At 34.7% G+C, this 17,710-nt stretch overlaps 1 protein-coding gene across 1 annotated transcript in view; it reads right to left on the bottom strand.

Moving 5' to 3' along the window:
• Window positions 1-17,710, bottom strand: part of MALRD1 (MAM and LDL receptor class A domain containing 1) — a 628,554-nt gene that overhangs the window by 358,451 nt on the left and 252,393 nt on the right. The window contains exons 22-24 of the mRNA XM_059059255.2: window positions 14,138-14,294; window positions 9,694-9,804; window positions 6,009-6,222 (exon numbers count right to left, since the gene is read on the bottom strand). Of these exons, the coding sequence (XP_058915238.1) occupies window positions 6,009-6,222; window positions 9,694-9,804; window positions 14,138-14,294 (482 nt within the window). The remainder of the gene's footprint in view (window positions 1-6,008; window positions 6,223-9,693; window positions 9,805-14,137; window positions 14,295-17,710) is intronic.

Raw genomic sequence — 17,710 nt, 5'->3', positions numbered from 1 at the left:
CTTATATTAGAGATGCCCAATGTTTAACCAAATAAATAAATGTCCAGTATGCAAGACTAGGTCAGGATGGTGTACACTGGTGCCAGTAGAGTCCCACAGAGGCACTCTATGCCTTTAAATTCATTTTTTGCCACAAATGAGCACAAATTCTGATATGCCAAAATGTTTTAGATGGAGCACTGGATATGGTGTAGAAGTAACAGCTATAATATAACCTTACTGTGAGTAAAAAGTCACATATATATCATAGCATCAAACAATAGCCCCTTCTCCCCCCAAAATTCATCAGTTTACTTGAAACAGAGAGAATTCTGCTATAACAAATGAGAAAGGGTAGTCAGGATGTAAATGAGTCAACTCAAATATGTCCTGAAGGATAACTGTTTAGGGGAATTACAGTTATACATTCATAGAAATCAAAGGAAAATGTTAGTGATGTGGTGATAATATAGAAAGGACCGTGTTTTAATTATTGCTGGCTTTTTAAATGTTTTTGAATTTTTAAAAAGTTCATTCAAATACATCAAATATCACTTGGCTCAAATCCATTATTTTTTCCAACTTTTTTGTTTTTTAAAATCATTATTGGAGTATAATTGCTTTACAATGTTTTGTTAGTTTCTGCCGTATAACAAAGTGAATCAGTTATATGTATGCATATATCCCCATATCCCCTTCCATCGTTACTTAAATGTCAATTTCTCAGTGAGAACTTTTCCAATGGCCGTAGTTAAAATTATAACCACCACTCCAAGCATCTTCTTTCTCACTTTTCCCTATTTTACTTTTTGCCAGAGCACTTATCATTATGAAATATGCTGTGTTATTTTACTTACTCTGTTTTGTCTGTGTCCCCTTCCACTACCACCAAACGTAATGCAAGCTCCATGAGAGCAGGAAATTTGTCTGTACTGTTCACAACATTATTCTTAGTAACTAGAACAAACCCTCGCACATAGTAGATGCTCAATAAATATTTGCTTAATAAATGCATGAATGTTCATTCTTTAAAGCTTCTTAAAATCGCCAATAAATTATATCAGGCAATTAAATACATACGTAGGCATTAAATATTGACTTAACTATAAATGGTTCAATTAAATTCATTAAGAAAATATACACAGAATCATTTTTAATATTTTAAAAGCTAATTATTGCTCCTATTAAAATCCTGATATATTTGTATATGTCAATAAGGTAACCAAGAATAAAATAATAGCTCTTCCTTCTCACCAGAAAACTTTTTCAAATGTTTATATTGTTTAGATGAGTGCTTCTCAAATTTTAGTGCAGATATACTTGTTAAAATGCAGTTTATGATTAAGTCTGGGGTGGGGCCTGACTTCTGACAAAAATGCTGTTTGTCTCTAGACCAAGATTTCAGTAACTGAGTTTAGCTAATTTTTCAGCAGTGTTAAATTGCATATTGATGTAACATTAAAAAATGATATTTTTAGAAACATTCATCCAATAGGAAAAAATGTGTTTAAAAACATTTGTAATAACTTTAGCAAGGTTACTATAAGTAACTGAGTATAAGAGTTTGATTTATTGTTAATCATGTGTTCTTTCACCAAGAGGGAAACCTAACATAAACTATGGACTGTAGTGATAATGACATCTCCCGTGTAACAAATTACCACTCTGGTGGGGGACATGATAGTCTGGGGGGACTGTGCATGTGTGGGGATTAAGTTTTGCTGTGAACCTACAACTCCTTTAAAAAATAAATTCTATTGAAAAATTTAAAAGACAGCCTCCAAAATGAGAGAAGATATTTGCAAATCATACATACAATAAGGGCTTAATATCCAGAATATATAAATAACTCTTACAACTCTACAATAAAAAACACACAATCCTGTAAAGAAAAGCACAAAGAACTTTGACAGTTCTCCAAAGAACATACACAAATGGCCAATAAGCATAAGAAAAGATGATTAACATTGCAGTCATTAGGGAAGGACAAATCGACAATGAGATTCTACTTCATACACACTAGGATGGCTATAATTTTAAAAAAAAGAAAGAAAGAAAGAAAATAACAAGCATTGGCTAAGTTCCAGATCTCCTTCAAGAATTTGCCCAGGAGGGGGAATTAGATGAAGGGAGTCCAAAGGTACACACTTCCAGTTATAAGATAAATAAGCACTAGGGCTGTAATGTACAACATGATGACTATAATTAGCACTGTTGTATGGTATATTTGAAAGAGATTAGATCCTAAGAGTCCTCATTTCAAGGGAAAAAAAATTTTTTTTCCTCTTTTTTTTTTTTTTGTACCTATACAAGAAAATGGATGTTAATGGATTACCACTAAACTTATTGTGGTAATTATTTCACAATATAAATAAGTCACAATGATGTATACCTTAAACTTATACAGGGCTATATGTTAATCATATCCCAGTAAAACTGGGGGGGGGAATAAATAAGTAAAATGAAAACAAATTGTTTAAATATCTTTCATCAGGCCTATCCTCATCAAGCTCCCTAATATTGCTATTTGCTCTCCCTCCATTTTTCATCTCCTTTAATTTACTCTATATTTTCTCATAGAAAATGTATCACTTACCCACTTCTGACAAACTCTGTAATATACATACACACAAACACACACACATGGATATTCTGTGTGTGTGTGTATGTTTGTGTGTAGAGGAAGAGAGAATATTTTCTGTTTAACACAGGAGAATGGGTAATATGAGTTTTGTCTGTTTCATTTATGGATGTACACTAGATGTCTCAAACACTGCTTGACATATACCATTTCAGTAAATATATGTTAAATTAATTTGATATTTTTGTCTTCTAGATTTCTCTTGATCATTCTTGACAGGGTCTTGAAAATGTTATCAGTCTTTCCAAATCCTTTCTCTCTGACATTTGTGTTCTATTCCATTAATTTGTATTATCAGCTAATTAATTTCTTTGGTAAGGATTTAAGTATATAAATTTTTCACTAAGCATTTTCTTAACTAAATATCACAGGTTTTTTAATGCACTATTATTATTATTTATTTAAAACATTTTCTAATTTTACTGTAATTTTTTTGGTGGGGAGATGGGTTATTAAAAGTGTCTTCTAACTAACAGGGAATTTTCTAGCTTTTGTCTTACAACTGATTTCCAGCCTAATTCAAAAGATGTAATCCATGTCATTTTAATCCATTTAAAATTACTGAAGTTTGCTTAGTGCTTAATAACATATATTCTGTGTGTACTTGAAATAGATGTCTGAAGTTGGGAAATACAGTATTACATGTGCCCATTAGGTCCAGATTACTTACTCATTATTCTGGTCAAATATCCTGCATCCTTACTAATCACAGTGCAGAATTAAATTATTTTGAGCATGCCTGAGATACTCTTTATGTATCACCAATAAATATGCTAATTGGAAAGTACAGAGAAACAAAAATATGATTGTTTGCCAAAGGAGCCTCTATACCAATGGCAAAATATGTTCAACTAAGATTTCAGATTTCTCAGATACACAAATCACTTTCTTTTTGACTATGTCCTATATTTTAGATATATTTACATTATAAAGCAAAAAAAAAAAAAACCCAGTTAATCTTTCTTCCAAATCTTGCTTTCTGAGCCTATATTGGTCTACAAAAAATTAAAGCCACAGGCACTTTTGTTTTATAAAGGATTATTTTCTTTTCCTTTGTCAGAGATAGTCTATTCCTTTACAAAGAGCTCAGCAGTTTCATTCTTTCTTCTATTCCTAGGTGGTGTATTTATATCAAATGACATTTTAGATGTTTTTTTAGAGTTGTGATGCATGTTCAGCCTTTACTTAGACTTCTCACAGAAAAAAAACCCCACAAAAAACAACCTAAAACAAACAAAAAAAACCTCACACAAGTTCCAAAGATCATGAAACGTAAGCCTAAATTCTTGGTTGGTTGTCAGCCAAACTTCTGAGATCAGTTGCTATGGTGATTTTTTTTTAAGTTTTTCTTCCTATTCTTCTGGGTCTAATTAAGCATCAAAGTTTATAGTATATGCAGGAAAAATAACAGCACTCATAATTCATATAGCAGGTTCTAGCCACTCTATAATTAAAACATTTAAAACCATTAACATAGGAATATAATTGAATTTTTAAATACACAATAAAATAAGCAGTGTTATATAAAAAGAAACCATATTCATGTAATAAGAACCAATATCAAAATGTGGGTTACTTTTAAGGTTTGTCCTAACTTTTTGCTTGTTTATTTGTTCTAAGGAGCTGAAAAAAATGTCTTCTTCTTATAAAATATCTGGAACTAATTCATCTCTCTTGCTCCAGTATTACTGATACCACAGCCTCATTCAAATGTTACAGTGATTTGGCAATCAGTTCACCAGAAAGCACCTTCTGATAAAACTTTCCCTCCAAGGGCTTGTAATTACTTTTGTCTTTATTTTCCATACAAAAGAACTACCAAGACAATAAATTTCAGTACATTTCTCTGACCCTCTTAGTATATCAGTATACCCTCCCAAACGCAGATAGAGGATTTCTAGAACTATTCGCATATTATCTAAATACAAAGAGTTCAAGGAAAAATTTAGCCAGAAATAAAATACTTTAAACACTGAAAAAATTGCATTAAATCATATCTTGGGAAAGAGATAAGTTGGTAACATGACAAATAAAATTCAAAAGCATAATATCTGTTCCGTTCGACTGATAACCTAATAGATTTGTGAGATACTCAAATGAAAATGGCAATGAAGAAAATGTAAAAGCATTTGATTCAGAAAATAACTAAAAACGCAGCAAAAATATTCATAAGATAAAGGTAAAAATTAATACAGAATACAAGATTAGCCAAACAGTTTTGCTTGGTTCATATAATAGTAATAATTGATATTATAAGATATAATCCACACTTGAAGAAACAAATAGTTATTGGATATACACAGGATTTCTACATCTACAACTTTTTTGGTTTTCCTAAGATCAGTTGTACACAGCGGTGGTATGGTAGCTTGGGCAAAGCAGTGAATCATAAATCAAAGTACTTGGAAACTAGGATTAACTCCGTCAGTATGAGTTTTATGAAATTTGACCAAATCTTAGCCACTCTTGTTCAGCAGCTTTATCCATGGAATGCACTAATAATATCTGTCCCACTTACCCGTTGGGTTTCTGTGAAGATCAAGTGGAGATCAGAAGATAGAAGGGCTTTGAAAGTTAAAAGTTCTATGTAAATGTGAGCTCTTAATATACTGATGTTGTTCTTGTGATTCCAGATTTGGTTTCAAGAGGAAAAAAGAGATCAAACTGTAATATGCTAGCTCAGAAATTATTATTGGTAATAGTGGAATAATTTGTCCACCTTAATTCTGACAATTTGTATTCACCTCATTTGCAATGAAATGAGGCAACAACGCACTGTTTTCCATGATTTTACAGACTTCCCTGAATGAGCACATATGGCCCATTTAGCTAAGGATATTTTAATCGGTGCCGTTTATTATCAGTTGATCTCTTGTAACAATATTACATAGCTGATATGTTTCCCTTAGGAGATCACGATGTCTATTTTATACATTATCTGGATATTGAGTTTTTGTTTTTTTAGCCACTTATCCCAGCTCATAATTGACCCAAGGGAATGACAACTCCCTGAAATCCGTCCAAGCACAAAGGCTTGTCAACCTTACATGAATTGCCGTTGATGGACGTTTTGCTTGCCTTCTTTCCAAAAATTTATTTCATATGGAAAATACTTGTTTTTATTGTTTGTCTTTCAAGACACCTGTTTTCCAGTTAATCTCCAATTCTTCACATACAAACAGAAAGCCATTGATTAGTTTTAAATGACTTTCGGTTCTAAATTAAGTATTGAGAGGGAGAAAGGAATGTATTTAAATGGTTAAATCACCTTACCTGCCTTGGCTGCTGAGTTATATATACTCTGTATTTTTCATCAATGAACCCATTGCACAGAGGAAGGTTGTGGGAGACAAAGGCAAAAGTAAGGAGACAGAACACTTCCACTCACCACAGATGAAAGGAGTCTCATCTGAATTATCAGCACAATCATTCACAAAATCACACAGCTTGTCCCTGGCAATGCAGTGCTTGTTAGCGCATGTGAATTCTTGAGCCGTACACATTCTGTCTGCGCTAAGTAGGGGGGAACAATCTTGAAAGGAAATATCATCCACTGCTACATCTCCTATGTAACTGATACCACGTTTTGCCCTGAAGACAATCTTTAAAAAAAAAAATAAAGCCAATATCAGTTGACTCGTCCATCAAGAATTCAAAACTTGGGGCAAACAGTAAATACAGTACAGAACATAAGGGCTTGAATCTGATAAAAGTGACCCCGTAATCCCTATGATGAAACTGACCCAGGAAGTTTGAGGGATATCGAAGATCTCTACCACACTCAACAGGTAAGAATGTGGGAGTTGCGAAACCATTGTCTCTTGTCTAGATTTTTAGGATACAGGGCCTAAGAAACTGGCAGGAGTCATCTACCACTGCAGCCTCTGCAACTCACAGACCCAAAACAATACCTGCTCACTTCTGACAGCCTCATCACACGTGGAAGCGGGAGGTCAACCAGGTGATGGAATGCACCAAGAGACAGAAGATGAAAGCATATCTTTTACTTTATTTCGTCCACTTCTTGCCATTCCTCTGATCTGTTCAACTCGACTATTTGAAATCGAAAACATGTCTAACCTCAAAACTATGAATTTTTTTAATTGTCCACATCTTTGGACTTGAAATGAGTGTGATTTGCCTTTGATTAATGTATGTGACGAATGAAATTCTCCTGTGTGCCATTGCTGGACAGTGAGATCCCACTTCTACAGACTTTGATAGAACTGATGAAAAATAGTCACAGGACTCACTAAAGTTTTCAAAGTGAAACTAATTCAGACAGCTTCTATTGAATTTGTCTGCAAGCTAAATATGTATTTGTGTGTTAACGTAAGAAATATTCATATATTTTAAAGTAAATTTAGGACAATTAGAGATGCAATAACAAGAAATACCTATTTACCTCCATGATTTTTATACAAAAGTTATTGTCATCAAACTCCCAAACATCTTTTTACCAAATCTAAACAATTATTTTTCTTGAAAGAAGTAATTAGTTTTTCCTTAAGATGTGTTACGCATTTATACTATTGTATGAAAACCTAGTTGTTTTCCGTTTAAGATGAGAGAATAGAATAACTGAAAATCATGCCTTTCACATTATTAAAAAAAAGCAAATGTACAATTTTTATATAAATTCATGTATCAAATTTACATAAAGGGTATACATTTTTTTCTCTTCAGAGCAGATGTGCTGGAAAAGAAAAATGTGTAAGATAGATTAAGAGCTTGGATGGGATTAAGACGAGGTGAAACTAGAAAGAATACTGACTACAACTCTTTTATAAGAAAATTGAACCCAAGAAAAACATGGATACACAAATTTTAAAAGGTACTGTATTATCTGGATATACCTGAATGCTTAATTTAAATCTGTGAGACAATGTTCTGTGATTAAGAAATCAGATAATCCAATGCCACACGATGTTGTTTAAGATTCCATAGACTTTAATACTGAATGTGATTAAACTTTTTTTCAAGAGCAATTATGATATATTTTTTTCTGGTAAAATAAAAGCTGGGTCAATCATTTTGTAAAATTTAGGAAGCAATAGAGCACAGCATTTGTATTATGGACTTGTAGATGACCTGCCTGTGTTTAAAGCGTACCACTGCCATTGTAGTTATATAAGTAGGGCAAGTTACCCAAGTTCTAGGTATTTCTGTGCCTAATCTATAAAATGCAGGTAATAAAGGTAGGTACCTCATACAGTTAAAGGAGTAAATTTTTTGTTCATAGAACAGAACTTAGCACTTAGTAGGTGTCAGGTATGTGACTGCTCTAGTTATAAAAATTATTATAATTAAATGTTATGTTTAAATTGGGGGTTCCCAAATATAACTGAAACGTACCTAATGCTGTATACTTTTACTCAAGGGTTAAAGGCACTCATGTTTCTGAGGCTAAAGGGACTGATACTGTAAAAATGGAAGAACCATGGATAGTATGTGTGTGTCTCACTACTATTTCTCCAGTGCATAGTAATGTTCTTGCACATAGTAGGTTCTTGATATGTTTTTACTGAAGGAATGAATGAATCACATTGAACATCAAATATTCAGAAACCATTAATATTTCATTTTAAGAGTCAAACAACATGGGCATATTAGTCTTCAAGTTTCAATATGTGAGAAATTAAATTTCAGAAAGGCTAAATTAATAATTGATAGCTCTGCTTAAATTCCTCTTAATGTTGTTTTGAACATGATTTTACCATGCAAATATTCTACTTGCACAGACTAGTTAAGAATTCACTGCCTGAAGTGGAAGCCGATGCCTGGCAGCAGCACAGCCTTCTGCATGTTCTTGCTGATGATTCTTCTTGTCTCCGTTAATAAGTCTTTGAGGTTAAACAGGTGGAATTCTCTTAATGATAAATTTCATACTGTGCAAGGCCACTAAATTGCTGTCCAATCTTTGCTTCTTCAGGTTGAACTTACTTCTTAACCATTTCCTAAATTATCTACAAATGACCCATAAGAAAACTGGGTCCCAGCAAGAGGTCAAAAATATATGGGATTTATTATAGCTAACATTCTAAGAAACTGGGGATAATGTTGTATCAATGCTTTTAAACAGCTGTATCTAGCCTGTGCTTCCAGTGGAGTTGAGAGGGGCTGATCTATCAGATATAGCATGTGATTGTAGATACAGTTACTGAATATTTCCAGCTAATTTGGTTACTCTCGCTACATATTGCATTTCCAGTCCTCTGTATAATTAGCAAAGATATTATAGCTTGTATCTATAGATAAGTGGCTCTAAATTCAAGGAATTAAGCCCTGTGCAGTTATGACTAAGGAAAAGTGTTCTCTGACATAAATGGCGCTGGATTCCCACTCTCCCTTATCTAATCTTAAATCTTAATAGCTAAGCTTTACCTTCCAATAAACACCCCTTCTGTCAAAAACAAAACAAAACAAACAAAAACTCCAAAAGCAAAACACACACATCCATGGAGCTCCTGTTTTCCTGATAATCCATAAAAAAATAAAATTCACACTAAATATCTTGGCACATAATTACTTTCAGTTTAAACCTTTTATTCTATGTATTACTTGTTCTCTTCCTTTATTTTTAGTTCTTATCCTCCTAATATTATTGTAATCTACATGAAGACAAATACAGCATCACCCAATTTTGTGCCTCTGAAAATAATTTTCAGTCAAGTAAATCTATTTTCTCTAAGAAGGTTCAACAATATAGTGTGCTTTCAAAGGTCTCTTTAATTGGGTTTGAAATAAACCAATGTAATTACTCTGCAGTCTCTGAGAATATATTTGCAAAATAGTGGGAGGTGTTCTTAATATGTAGGAGGCTGACTGTGGAGGCAGGAGATGGTTGTCACTAAAATGAGATTTTCCTAGAAAAATGGTTGCCTCTCCGGGAAAAACAATTAGGGCATTTCAGAACCACAAATTCCTTATGGAAAATGCTGTATGGAGTGGTAAGCGTTCATACAGCACATCAGAAAGGGAAAGAGAGACAAGAAGACAAGGGGTAGAGGAAATACATTAAAATTAAAGAATCAACAAAACTCAATCATCACCTAAATACTTGGATTACGAACCTGTATATGGGAATGAACGCCTAAAAACACCTCTATTTTTTTCCACTGTGCACCTTGCTGTCCGCTTTGAGCCCACAGTTTGGAAGTAACATTGTCTATCTTGCTGAGTACCTGCAGAGATAAATCAAGTAAGAAGTGTTGAAATATTTTACCTTGACAAATTCTAAACATGTAGAATTCTCCAAGTAATTTTTTTAAATTTTAATATCAACATGAAACCCTGAGAGAAAAGCTCAGACATTTTTCATTAGATGTCTTTGTTTTCTAGAACAGCACTGTGCCCCCAGGGTACCTCGTGAGCTTTGTGTAATAACGTCGTGCATGAATATCTGTCAGTCAAGTCTGAAGTTATCTGGGCACCATTTGATTAAGAACTCTTAACTACCTTAGTTTTTACAAATCTGACAGCAAGAACAATTGGAAGTCTCAATGTTAAATAATATTCATGTAGTTACATGAAAAGCACAGAATTATTTACTAAACACAGTTTTGAGAATGCCATTAGGTTCATTGGGGATGGTGATGTTACAATGGGGGTCCATTCAATTGCAACAGCATGTATGGGTGATGTCAGTGGGCACCTACTCATCTAAGCCAGCAAGAGCTCCCCACCCAACAAACTCTCACCAAGTACTACTGGACCCTCATTCTGAAGGGAAATTGAGACTCATCTCAGCAAACTATCATGGCTTTTCTTTTAGAATGACACAAAATAAGCCATCAAGAAAGTAATTAAATAGGGAAGAGCAGTAGAGTTCCACACACTGACTTAGATGATGTATTTAATTATTTCACAACACTCATTTTTAACAATACAATGTGTATAATCAATTCATCATTCACATAAAGGGTTTGGGGAGGTTTTGACTTTTGAAAGTGAAGGTAACTTTGAATGCTTTCATGATCAGTTTTTTAAAAATTAAATGCAGGAGGGGGCCTCCCTGGTGGCGCAGTGGTTGGGAGTCCGCCTGCCGACGCAGGGGACGTGGGTTAGTGACCCGGTCCGGGAGGATCCCACGTGCCGCGGAGCGGCTGGGCCCATGAGCCATGGCCGCTGAGCTTGCGCGTCCGGAGCCTGCGCTCCGCAAAGGGAGGGGCCACAACAGGGAGAGGCCCGCGTACCGCAAGAAAAAAAAAATTTAATGCAGGGGACTTCCCTGGTGGCGCAGTGGTTAGGAATCCGCCTGCCAATGCAGGGGACACGGGTTCGAGCCTTGGTCCGGGAAGATCCCACATACCGCGGAGCAACTAAGCCCATGTGCCACAACTACTGTGCTCTAGAGCCCATGAGCCACAACTACTGAGCCCTCATGCCACAACTACTGAAGCCTGTGCGCCTAGAGCTTGTGCTCCGCAACAAGAGAAGCCACAGCAATGGGAAGCCCACGCCGCAACGAAGAGCAGCCCCCGCTCGGCGCAACTAGAGAAAGCCCGTGTGCAGCAACAAAGACCCAACGCAGCCAAAAATAAATAAATAAATTTATTTTTTTTTAATTAAATGCAAATGGTTATTTTTATAGAGCTAGAGTTTCTAGAGTTACATAAAAAGTTATATGTGGCTAGCAAAGATATCACTAAATTCTTGAATTCAAGTTGAATCCACATATTATTAAAGTTAAGAAAATAGAATTTCTAAAAAATATAAAAATCATTTTTGAAGGATACTAAAAATAATGTATAGGAATTAGATCTTTGTATGAATACTGCTCTATACACAAATCACTAAGGAAAACTGTGTTCGTGCAACATAGTAATGCAACATTTAATGTTATTTTACTCAGCTGTGCACAAAATAATGATCATATGTATTACCATTTTAATTATTTGATAATTAACTACTTATAAAATTTTAAGGTTGTTTTATAATTTTTCATCTACTAACACATCTTATTCTGAAAAAATGAAAGCCTATTTCAGATAAATAATCTCAACCACAAAATACACCTGGTAATTCTCATTTTTCTGATGCAAACCCTGTAGTTAGCTGTATTGATTGTTTTGTCTAAAACCATTTTAAAAAACTCAGTGCGACACAAATGGTAAATTGTCACATCAATCCACACGACTACTTGGATGCTTTCAGATGATTAAACATGCATACATACATATACACAAACAAGTTTACTCTTAAACTGTTTTTGGTGAGAAGCCTCACCTATGATAAATACAACTATTCTTCCAAAATTGCTTTATAAATTTAACATGTTTCCAATAAAAAAGTAACAGCATTTTAAAAATAAGGTATGTTAATCTAATTTGGGGAGGAAAATAATATTTAATATGGCCAGGAAAATCCTAGAATAAGACAGTTAAAAAATCAGAAAAAATACCTAATATTAAAATTACATCAAGCTACTAGGAAAGAAGTGGTTAAGCAGCTGATCTGCAGTCTATTTCTATTTACTGGGGAAAAATAAAGCAGGTAGCCCAAGTGTAATCTCTTTGCAAATATACTAAACATAGACTTCTTGGAAAACAAATTAATGCTATTTGACAGGGGGAGAGACCTTATCTATGGCTGCTTTTAGTGAGATATCCCTGGTCTAAAACTGCTCATGTAAACAATTCTGAAATCTGGGGATTTATTTTTCAGACATGGCTTCTTGGAAAATGTCACGTAAGCTATGAAACAGAGTATAAACGGAGATGCTTCAAAATTGAGTTGGCTTCTCTGAGTAAATGATGTGTCTATATATATACTTACAAACCTTATCTATTATATAAGGCATGTCTAATAGGGGAAGACAGGATCTAGGGGATCTGCATTAAAATTGCAGAACCTCTTTCTGTTTTGTCCGTATAACTTGGTTGTCTAAAAGAAACCAGGACCCCCTGGAAAAATAGTTACCTCCAGGGATGGAACAGGATAACAAAAAGATGAGTCTGGAACATCTTCTTGGCCAGAAAGAAAGGAAATGATCAAAGAATGATTGGACTTGTCAAAGAGACATAGAAGTCAGTTCAAAGGGTCTCCTATAACTGAATCTGGGACAATGTAAGAACCAATAAATAGTAGTAGTGTTGACAGCAAATTGGATAAAATAGGAGTCCATGAGGCCACACTGATATAAATCAATAAATGGAGAATTTTTCTAACAAGAGAAAACCAACCTACAAATGTAGACAGAATAATGGAGTTAGACACAAATAGGCAATCATCATAGTAAAATTAATGTGGCAAAAAATACTAAAGGAAGCAAAAATTAGTGGGTATAATTGAGTTGAGATCAGGATTTTACATACTCTCAAAATATCTCATCACAAAATATTTATTGATAACAAAGGGAACAACAGTACTAAGACCAACAGACATCATGTACTAACCAATGGGATGCAATAAAAAGAATACAATGTTGGTGATATTACAGGGAAAAAACATGCTTAACACTGAATAAATCCAATTTGAAGGACATTTCACAAAATGACTGGATTATAACCTTTAAAAATATCAAGATCATAAAGCTTAGGGGAAATGAAGGAATTACTTCAGTTTTAAAGATACTAGGGACTTCCCTGGTGTCGTGGTGGTTAAGAATCCACCTGCCAATGCAGGGGACACGGGTTCCATCCCTGGTCCGGGAAGATCCCACATGCCACGGAGCAACTAAGCCCATGCACCACAACTACTGAGCCTGAGCTCTAGAGCCTGCGAGCCACAACTACTGAGCCCACGTGCCACAACGACTGAAGCCTGCATGCCTAGAGCCTGTGCCCCACAACGAGGAGCCACCGCAATGAGAAGCCCGGGTACCATAATGAAGAATAGCCCCCCTGCTCGCCACAACTAGAGAAAGCCCACACACAGCAACGAAGACGCAACGCAGCCAAAAATAAAATAAAAATAAATAAATTTATAAAGAAATAAAGACACTAGAAAGAAATAACAATGGAGTGTGATAAGTAATTCTGTATTGAACTCAATTTTTCCTATAAAAGATGTTATTGGGACAATAGGCAAAAAACAGAATCTCTGAGTGAAAGGTAAAATGCAGTTGTCTGTGAGATTCTTGCAACCTTTCGTGAGTATGAAACAATTTAATTTCTTTTTGTTTTACAAAAAAAATTTGAAAGAGAATATCAAAGACAGCAAAAAGGCACATCCGAATATCACCAAAATGTGTATATTCATTTGATTGTGTTATTCTCAGAATATTGATGCTGAAACCTACATGACATATTTCAAGGGTAAAACAGTATTACACAGAAGTTGCAACCTCAGAATAAAGACCATATTCATAAATAGAATAGTTTAAAGAAATCCTATTAGCCATTCAGGTCCAATTCTACTAAAGCTTTTTTTTCAATCATACTGTTTTCAAACCAGTGAAGTGTTGATAACTGTCCATTTTCATTTATTAGCAGACTACCTATTTTAATAACACTAAATTATACAATATGAATTTTTGTAGAAGAAATTCAGAAGATGCAATTGCCTAAGCAATACCTGGAGAGAACCAACTGTGGCACCATTCATATGAGTCCAGAATACCAGGGTACATCTTGGTCCCGTGCGTGAAATAACAGGAGTGAGGATGTCAGCTATGTCACCAAACTTTCCATTTGAGCTATCAGCATACAGGTACCAGCCATCTGTGGTATTTCTGGGGAAAGAATGATGCATTTATCAGGTAAAAAAAGAAAATCATAAAATACAGTTTGTCATTAACTATATTTTATTGTTCTAAAATTTGTCCTAAAAGTATAACAATGTTTTTAGAACAATGGTGATGCATAAATAATTCTACTATTTTGATTTTGAATCCATGTGTCCGTTGGTACAATGTACAAAAATTATGGTAAAGGTTGAAATCATTAGGCTTAATATGTAATAACTTGGTTGATTTTTTTATAATAATACTGCTGATACTCTGATCAGTTTTGTAGAGTTTTTTTATGTGGGTAAAATGAGACATTGAAGCATTGAATACATTTAGAAGAGGCATAAAAAGAAAAATATAAATAATTAAAGTATGAAAAAGAGATAGGAAACTGTCTTGGAGTTCTACTCACTGGTCTAAAAGGCTTTCAGGTTCAAATTTATTTTATCTATTAATTTAGGTCAGTTTTACTTAAACATATTTTAATAAGCAGGTAGATAACCTTTTAATGTTGTTTTAAGTAAAGAAGGGTATTTATTGGTTTACATAACTGAAAAGTACAGGGGATACACTAGCTTCAGGCACAGCTGGATCCAGGGGCACAAACACTGTTATCAGGACTCAAGTCTCTCCATCATTTGGCTTAAGTGGGTAGATAATTTTTAAAGTGTGTCTTTTTTTCCCCCTAGTTCCAAACCAGAGAGGGAAAATAATGATGGAAACACTTAAATATCAATGTAATCTTGCCATAAGGGATAGAGTTTATGCCCCCACTTTAATTACCAATTCAAAAAAGAGATAATAAAACATTTAAGACATGCTATGTAACACGCAGCTTTTTTTTTTTTTTTTTTCTTTTTTTTTTTTTGCGGTACGCAGGCCTCTCACTGTTGTGGCCTCTCCCGTTGCGGAGCACAGGCTCCGGACGCACAGGCTCAGCGGCCATGGCTCACGGGCCCAGCTGCTCCGCGGCACGTGGGATCCTCCCGGACCGGGGCACGAACCCGTGTCCCCTGCATCGGCAGGCGGACTCCCAACCATTGCACCACCAGGGAAGCCCTACACAGCTTTTTGAAATATTAAATAAGGAAGTGATTCCTCAAAATTTGGACATTCTGGCACTAATTTCTTTGATTAATTATATTTCACATCACTTTTTCACCACATGTGATACTAGTACCATGGAGTTTGAACTTGCTACTTATTAAAACCATTTTGAAAGTTTTATCATTTTTTTTTTGAGGAAAGACATGAATCATTAATAGAAAATAGATGGGGAGAAAGAGAGAGGTATTCATTCAGTCACCACGTATTTATTGAGTCAGTCTTTCCAGTGTTACTTGTCCAAGGCACTGGGAATGTGCTGTGGGCAAAAGACATGGCAGGGTTGGCCTCTGACCTCAGCACTTACTAGACGGGCAACATTAGGCAGGTTATTCAACCTCTCTGAACCTATCGGTTTCTTCATTTATGAAACAGGATAGCTCCACGTTATTACTAGGAGTTAGAAATAAAACAAGTGAAATTTCTATCACAGTACTGGCCCATCTTATATATTTAATAAATGGTAATTGTGATTTGTGGTTATGTTTATGTCATTAGTTGCTGCTAATAAAGAATTTAGTGCCCTGTGAACTACACAGGGCATGAATTAAGACTGCTTTTAAGAGCTAGGATTATTATACTAATTTGTCTGAATTGTGTGTCAATGAATAAAAAGTTCCAGCTTTGTTCCTTGTGTGTGTTTAATATCCCAGGACCCCATAGATGCTGAGAACCAAGATGAATACATGAATTATTCATTGGTTCACAGATTCACTGTGATCCAGCACAATTTTAGTAGGTATATTTTCCCCAAAATTGACAAACTGATTCTAAGCTTAATATGGAAATCCAAAGGACTAAGAATAGCCAATTTCATCACAAAGGAGAACAAAGTTGGAGAATTTACTCTATCAGATACTGATTCATTATAATGTTAGAATAATCAAGACAGGGTGGTATGGAAGTAAAGATGGAAAAATGGGCCAGAGAAATGGATAAAAGAGTCCTGAAAATTCTACATATATTTATACATCTGATTTATGAAAAGCTTAGCTCTTCAGAGCAGTGAAGGAAAGGACAATCTTTTCAATGTGGATTGAATAAATTAGGTAGCCTTGTGGGGAAAAAACAAACCTTGACCCCTATTTCACAGCATTCAAAAATAATAAATTACAGGTAGAATGCACCTGAAACGTGAAAGGTGAAACAACAAAGCTTGCCTAAGATACATAAAATATCTTCATGATATGAGACTGAGAATTTTTAATAATATATAGGGATTACTATCCATAAGGGAAAATACAAAAAATAGGACTGTATTCAAATTAAGGATTTCTGTGTTTCAAAGATACCAATATGGTGATCAAGGCTAACCAGTGAATGGGAGAAAACATTTGCATCCCATTTAACGAATGTTACACTTACTATCTACTATATGTCATGCACGTGCCAGATGTTCAACAATGCCTCTGTGTGTGTGTATGTTTTTATACATACATATTATATAACTACATACATACAAGGAAGAACAGAATGAAATGTCCCCAAATGCTAATATGTTTTTATCTTTGTTTGGGGGCCACAGCTATTTTGTTTCCTACACAGTGCCTGGTTCACAGTAGACTCTCCAAAAGTACTTGATAAACAAAATACACAATGTAGTTTAAAATCAGTACAGCACATGTGGAAATAAATAGACCAAGGTAGCGACAGAACTGTAGAGTCAGATGAAATTACACAGGAAAAGTTGATAATAATATATTCCAGGCTGCGGGAGAAAAAAACATAAAAAGACAGAACAATGTTAGAGACCATGGAAGAATTAAGTGACTAAAAGTCACAATTCTAGTAATGATAAAAGCATCTACTCAATGGTTCTTCAACTGGAGGTCCCTGTACTAATTTCCCAGAAACTACACGATGAAAAATGTTAATGTTTAATTTCCCCAACACAGTATAACTTGAGAAAATTCAGTCACAACAATAAATTTAAAATAAATTATTGAAACAACTCTTTATAATTATAAATCCTTGAAATATATATATCTTAACTGCAAGGAAAACGAAAAAAGGGAGACATGCCAGGAGATCAATTTGAAAAATGCAAGTAACACTGCATTTGTGTTTTTACACTGCCCCACAAACACCGTACTAGTGTAAAAGTATATCATTTGGTCGCCATTCTTTTATGCATTAATTGGGGGCACATGATGTATGTATGATTCCTAATGGAAAAATGAAGAATTATATGAACACTTGCCTATGTCTGAGATGAGATTATCTGAGAATGTACCTGCAAAGGAAATCAACTGTCCTCCTGGGATGAATACAGCAGTAATAATCACACCGAACAGTGCTGTTGCTCATAAAATATC

The sequence above is a fragment of the Kogia breviceps genome, chromosome 3 (assembly GCF_026419965.1).
Source record: "Kogia breviceps isolate mKogBre1 chromosome 3, mKogBre1 haplotype 1, whole genome shotgun sequence".
NCBI lineage: Eukaryota > Metazoa > Chordata > Mammalia > Artiodactyla > Physeteridae > Kogia > Kogia breviceps.
The sequence above is the reverse complement of the archived record's forward strand: the minus strand, read 5'-3'. Positions and strand labels throughout refer to the sequence as shown.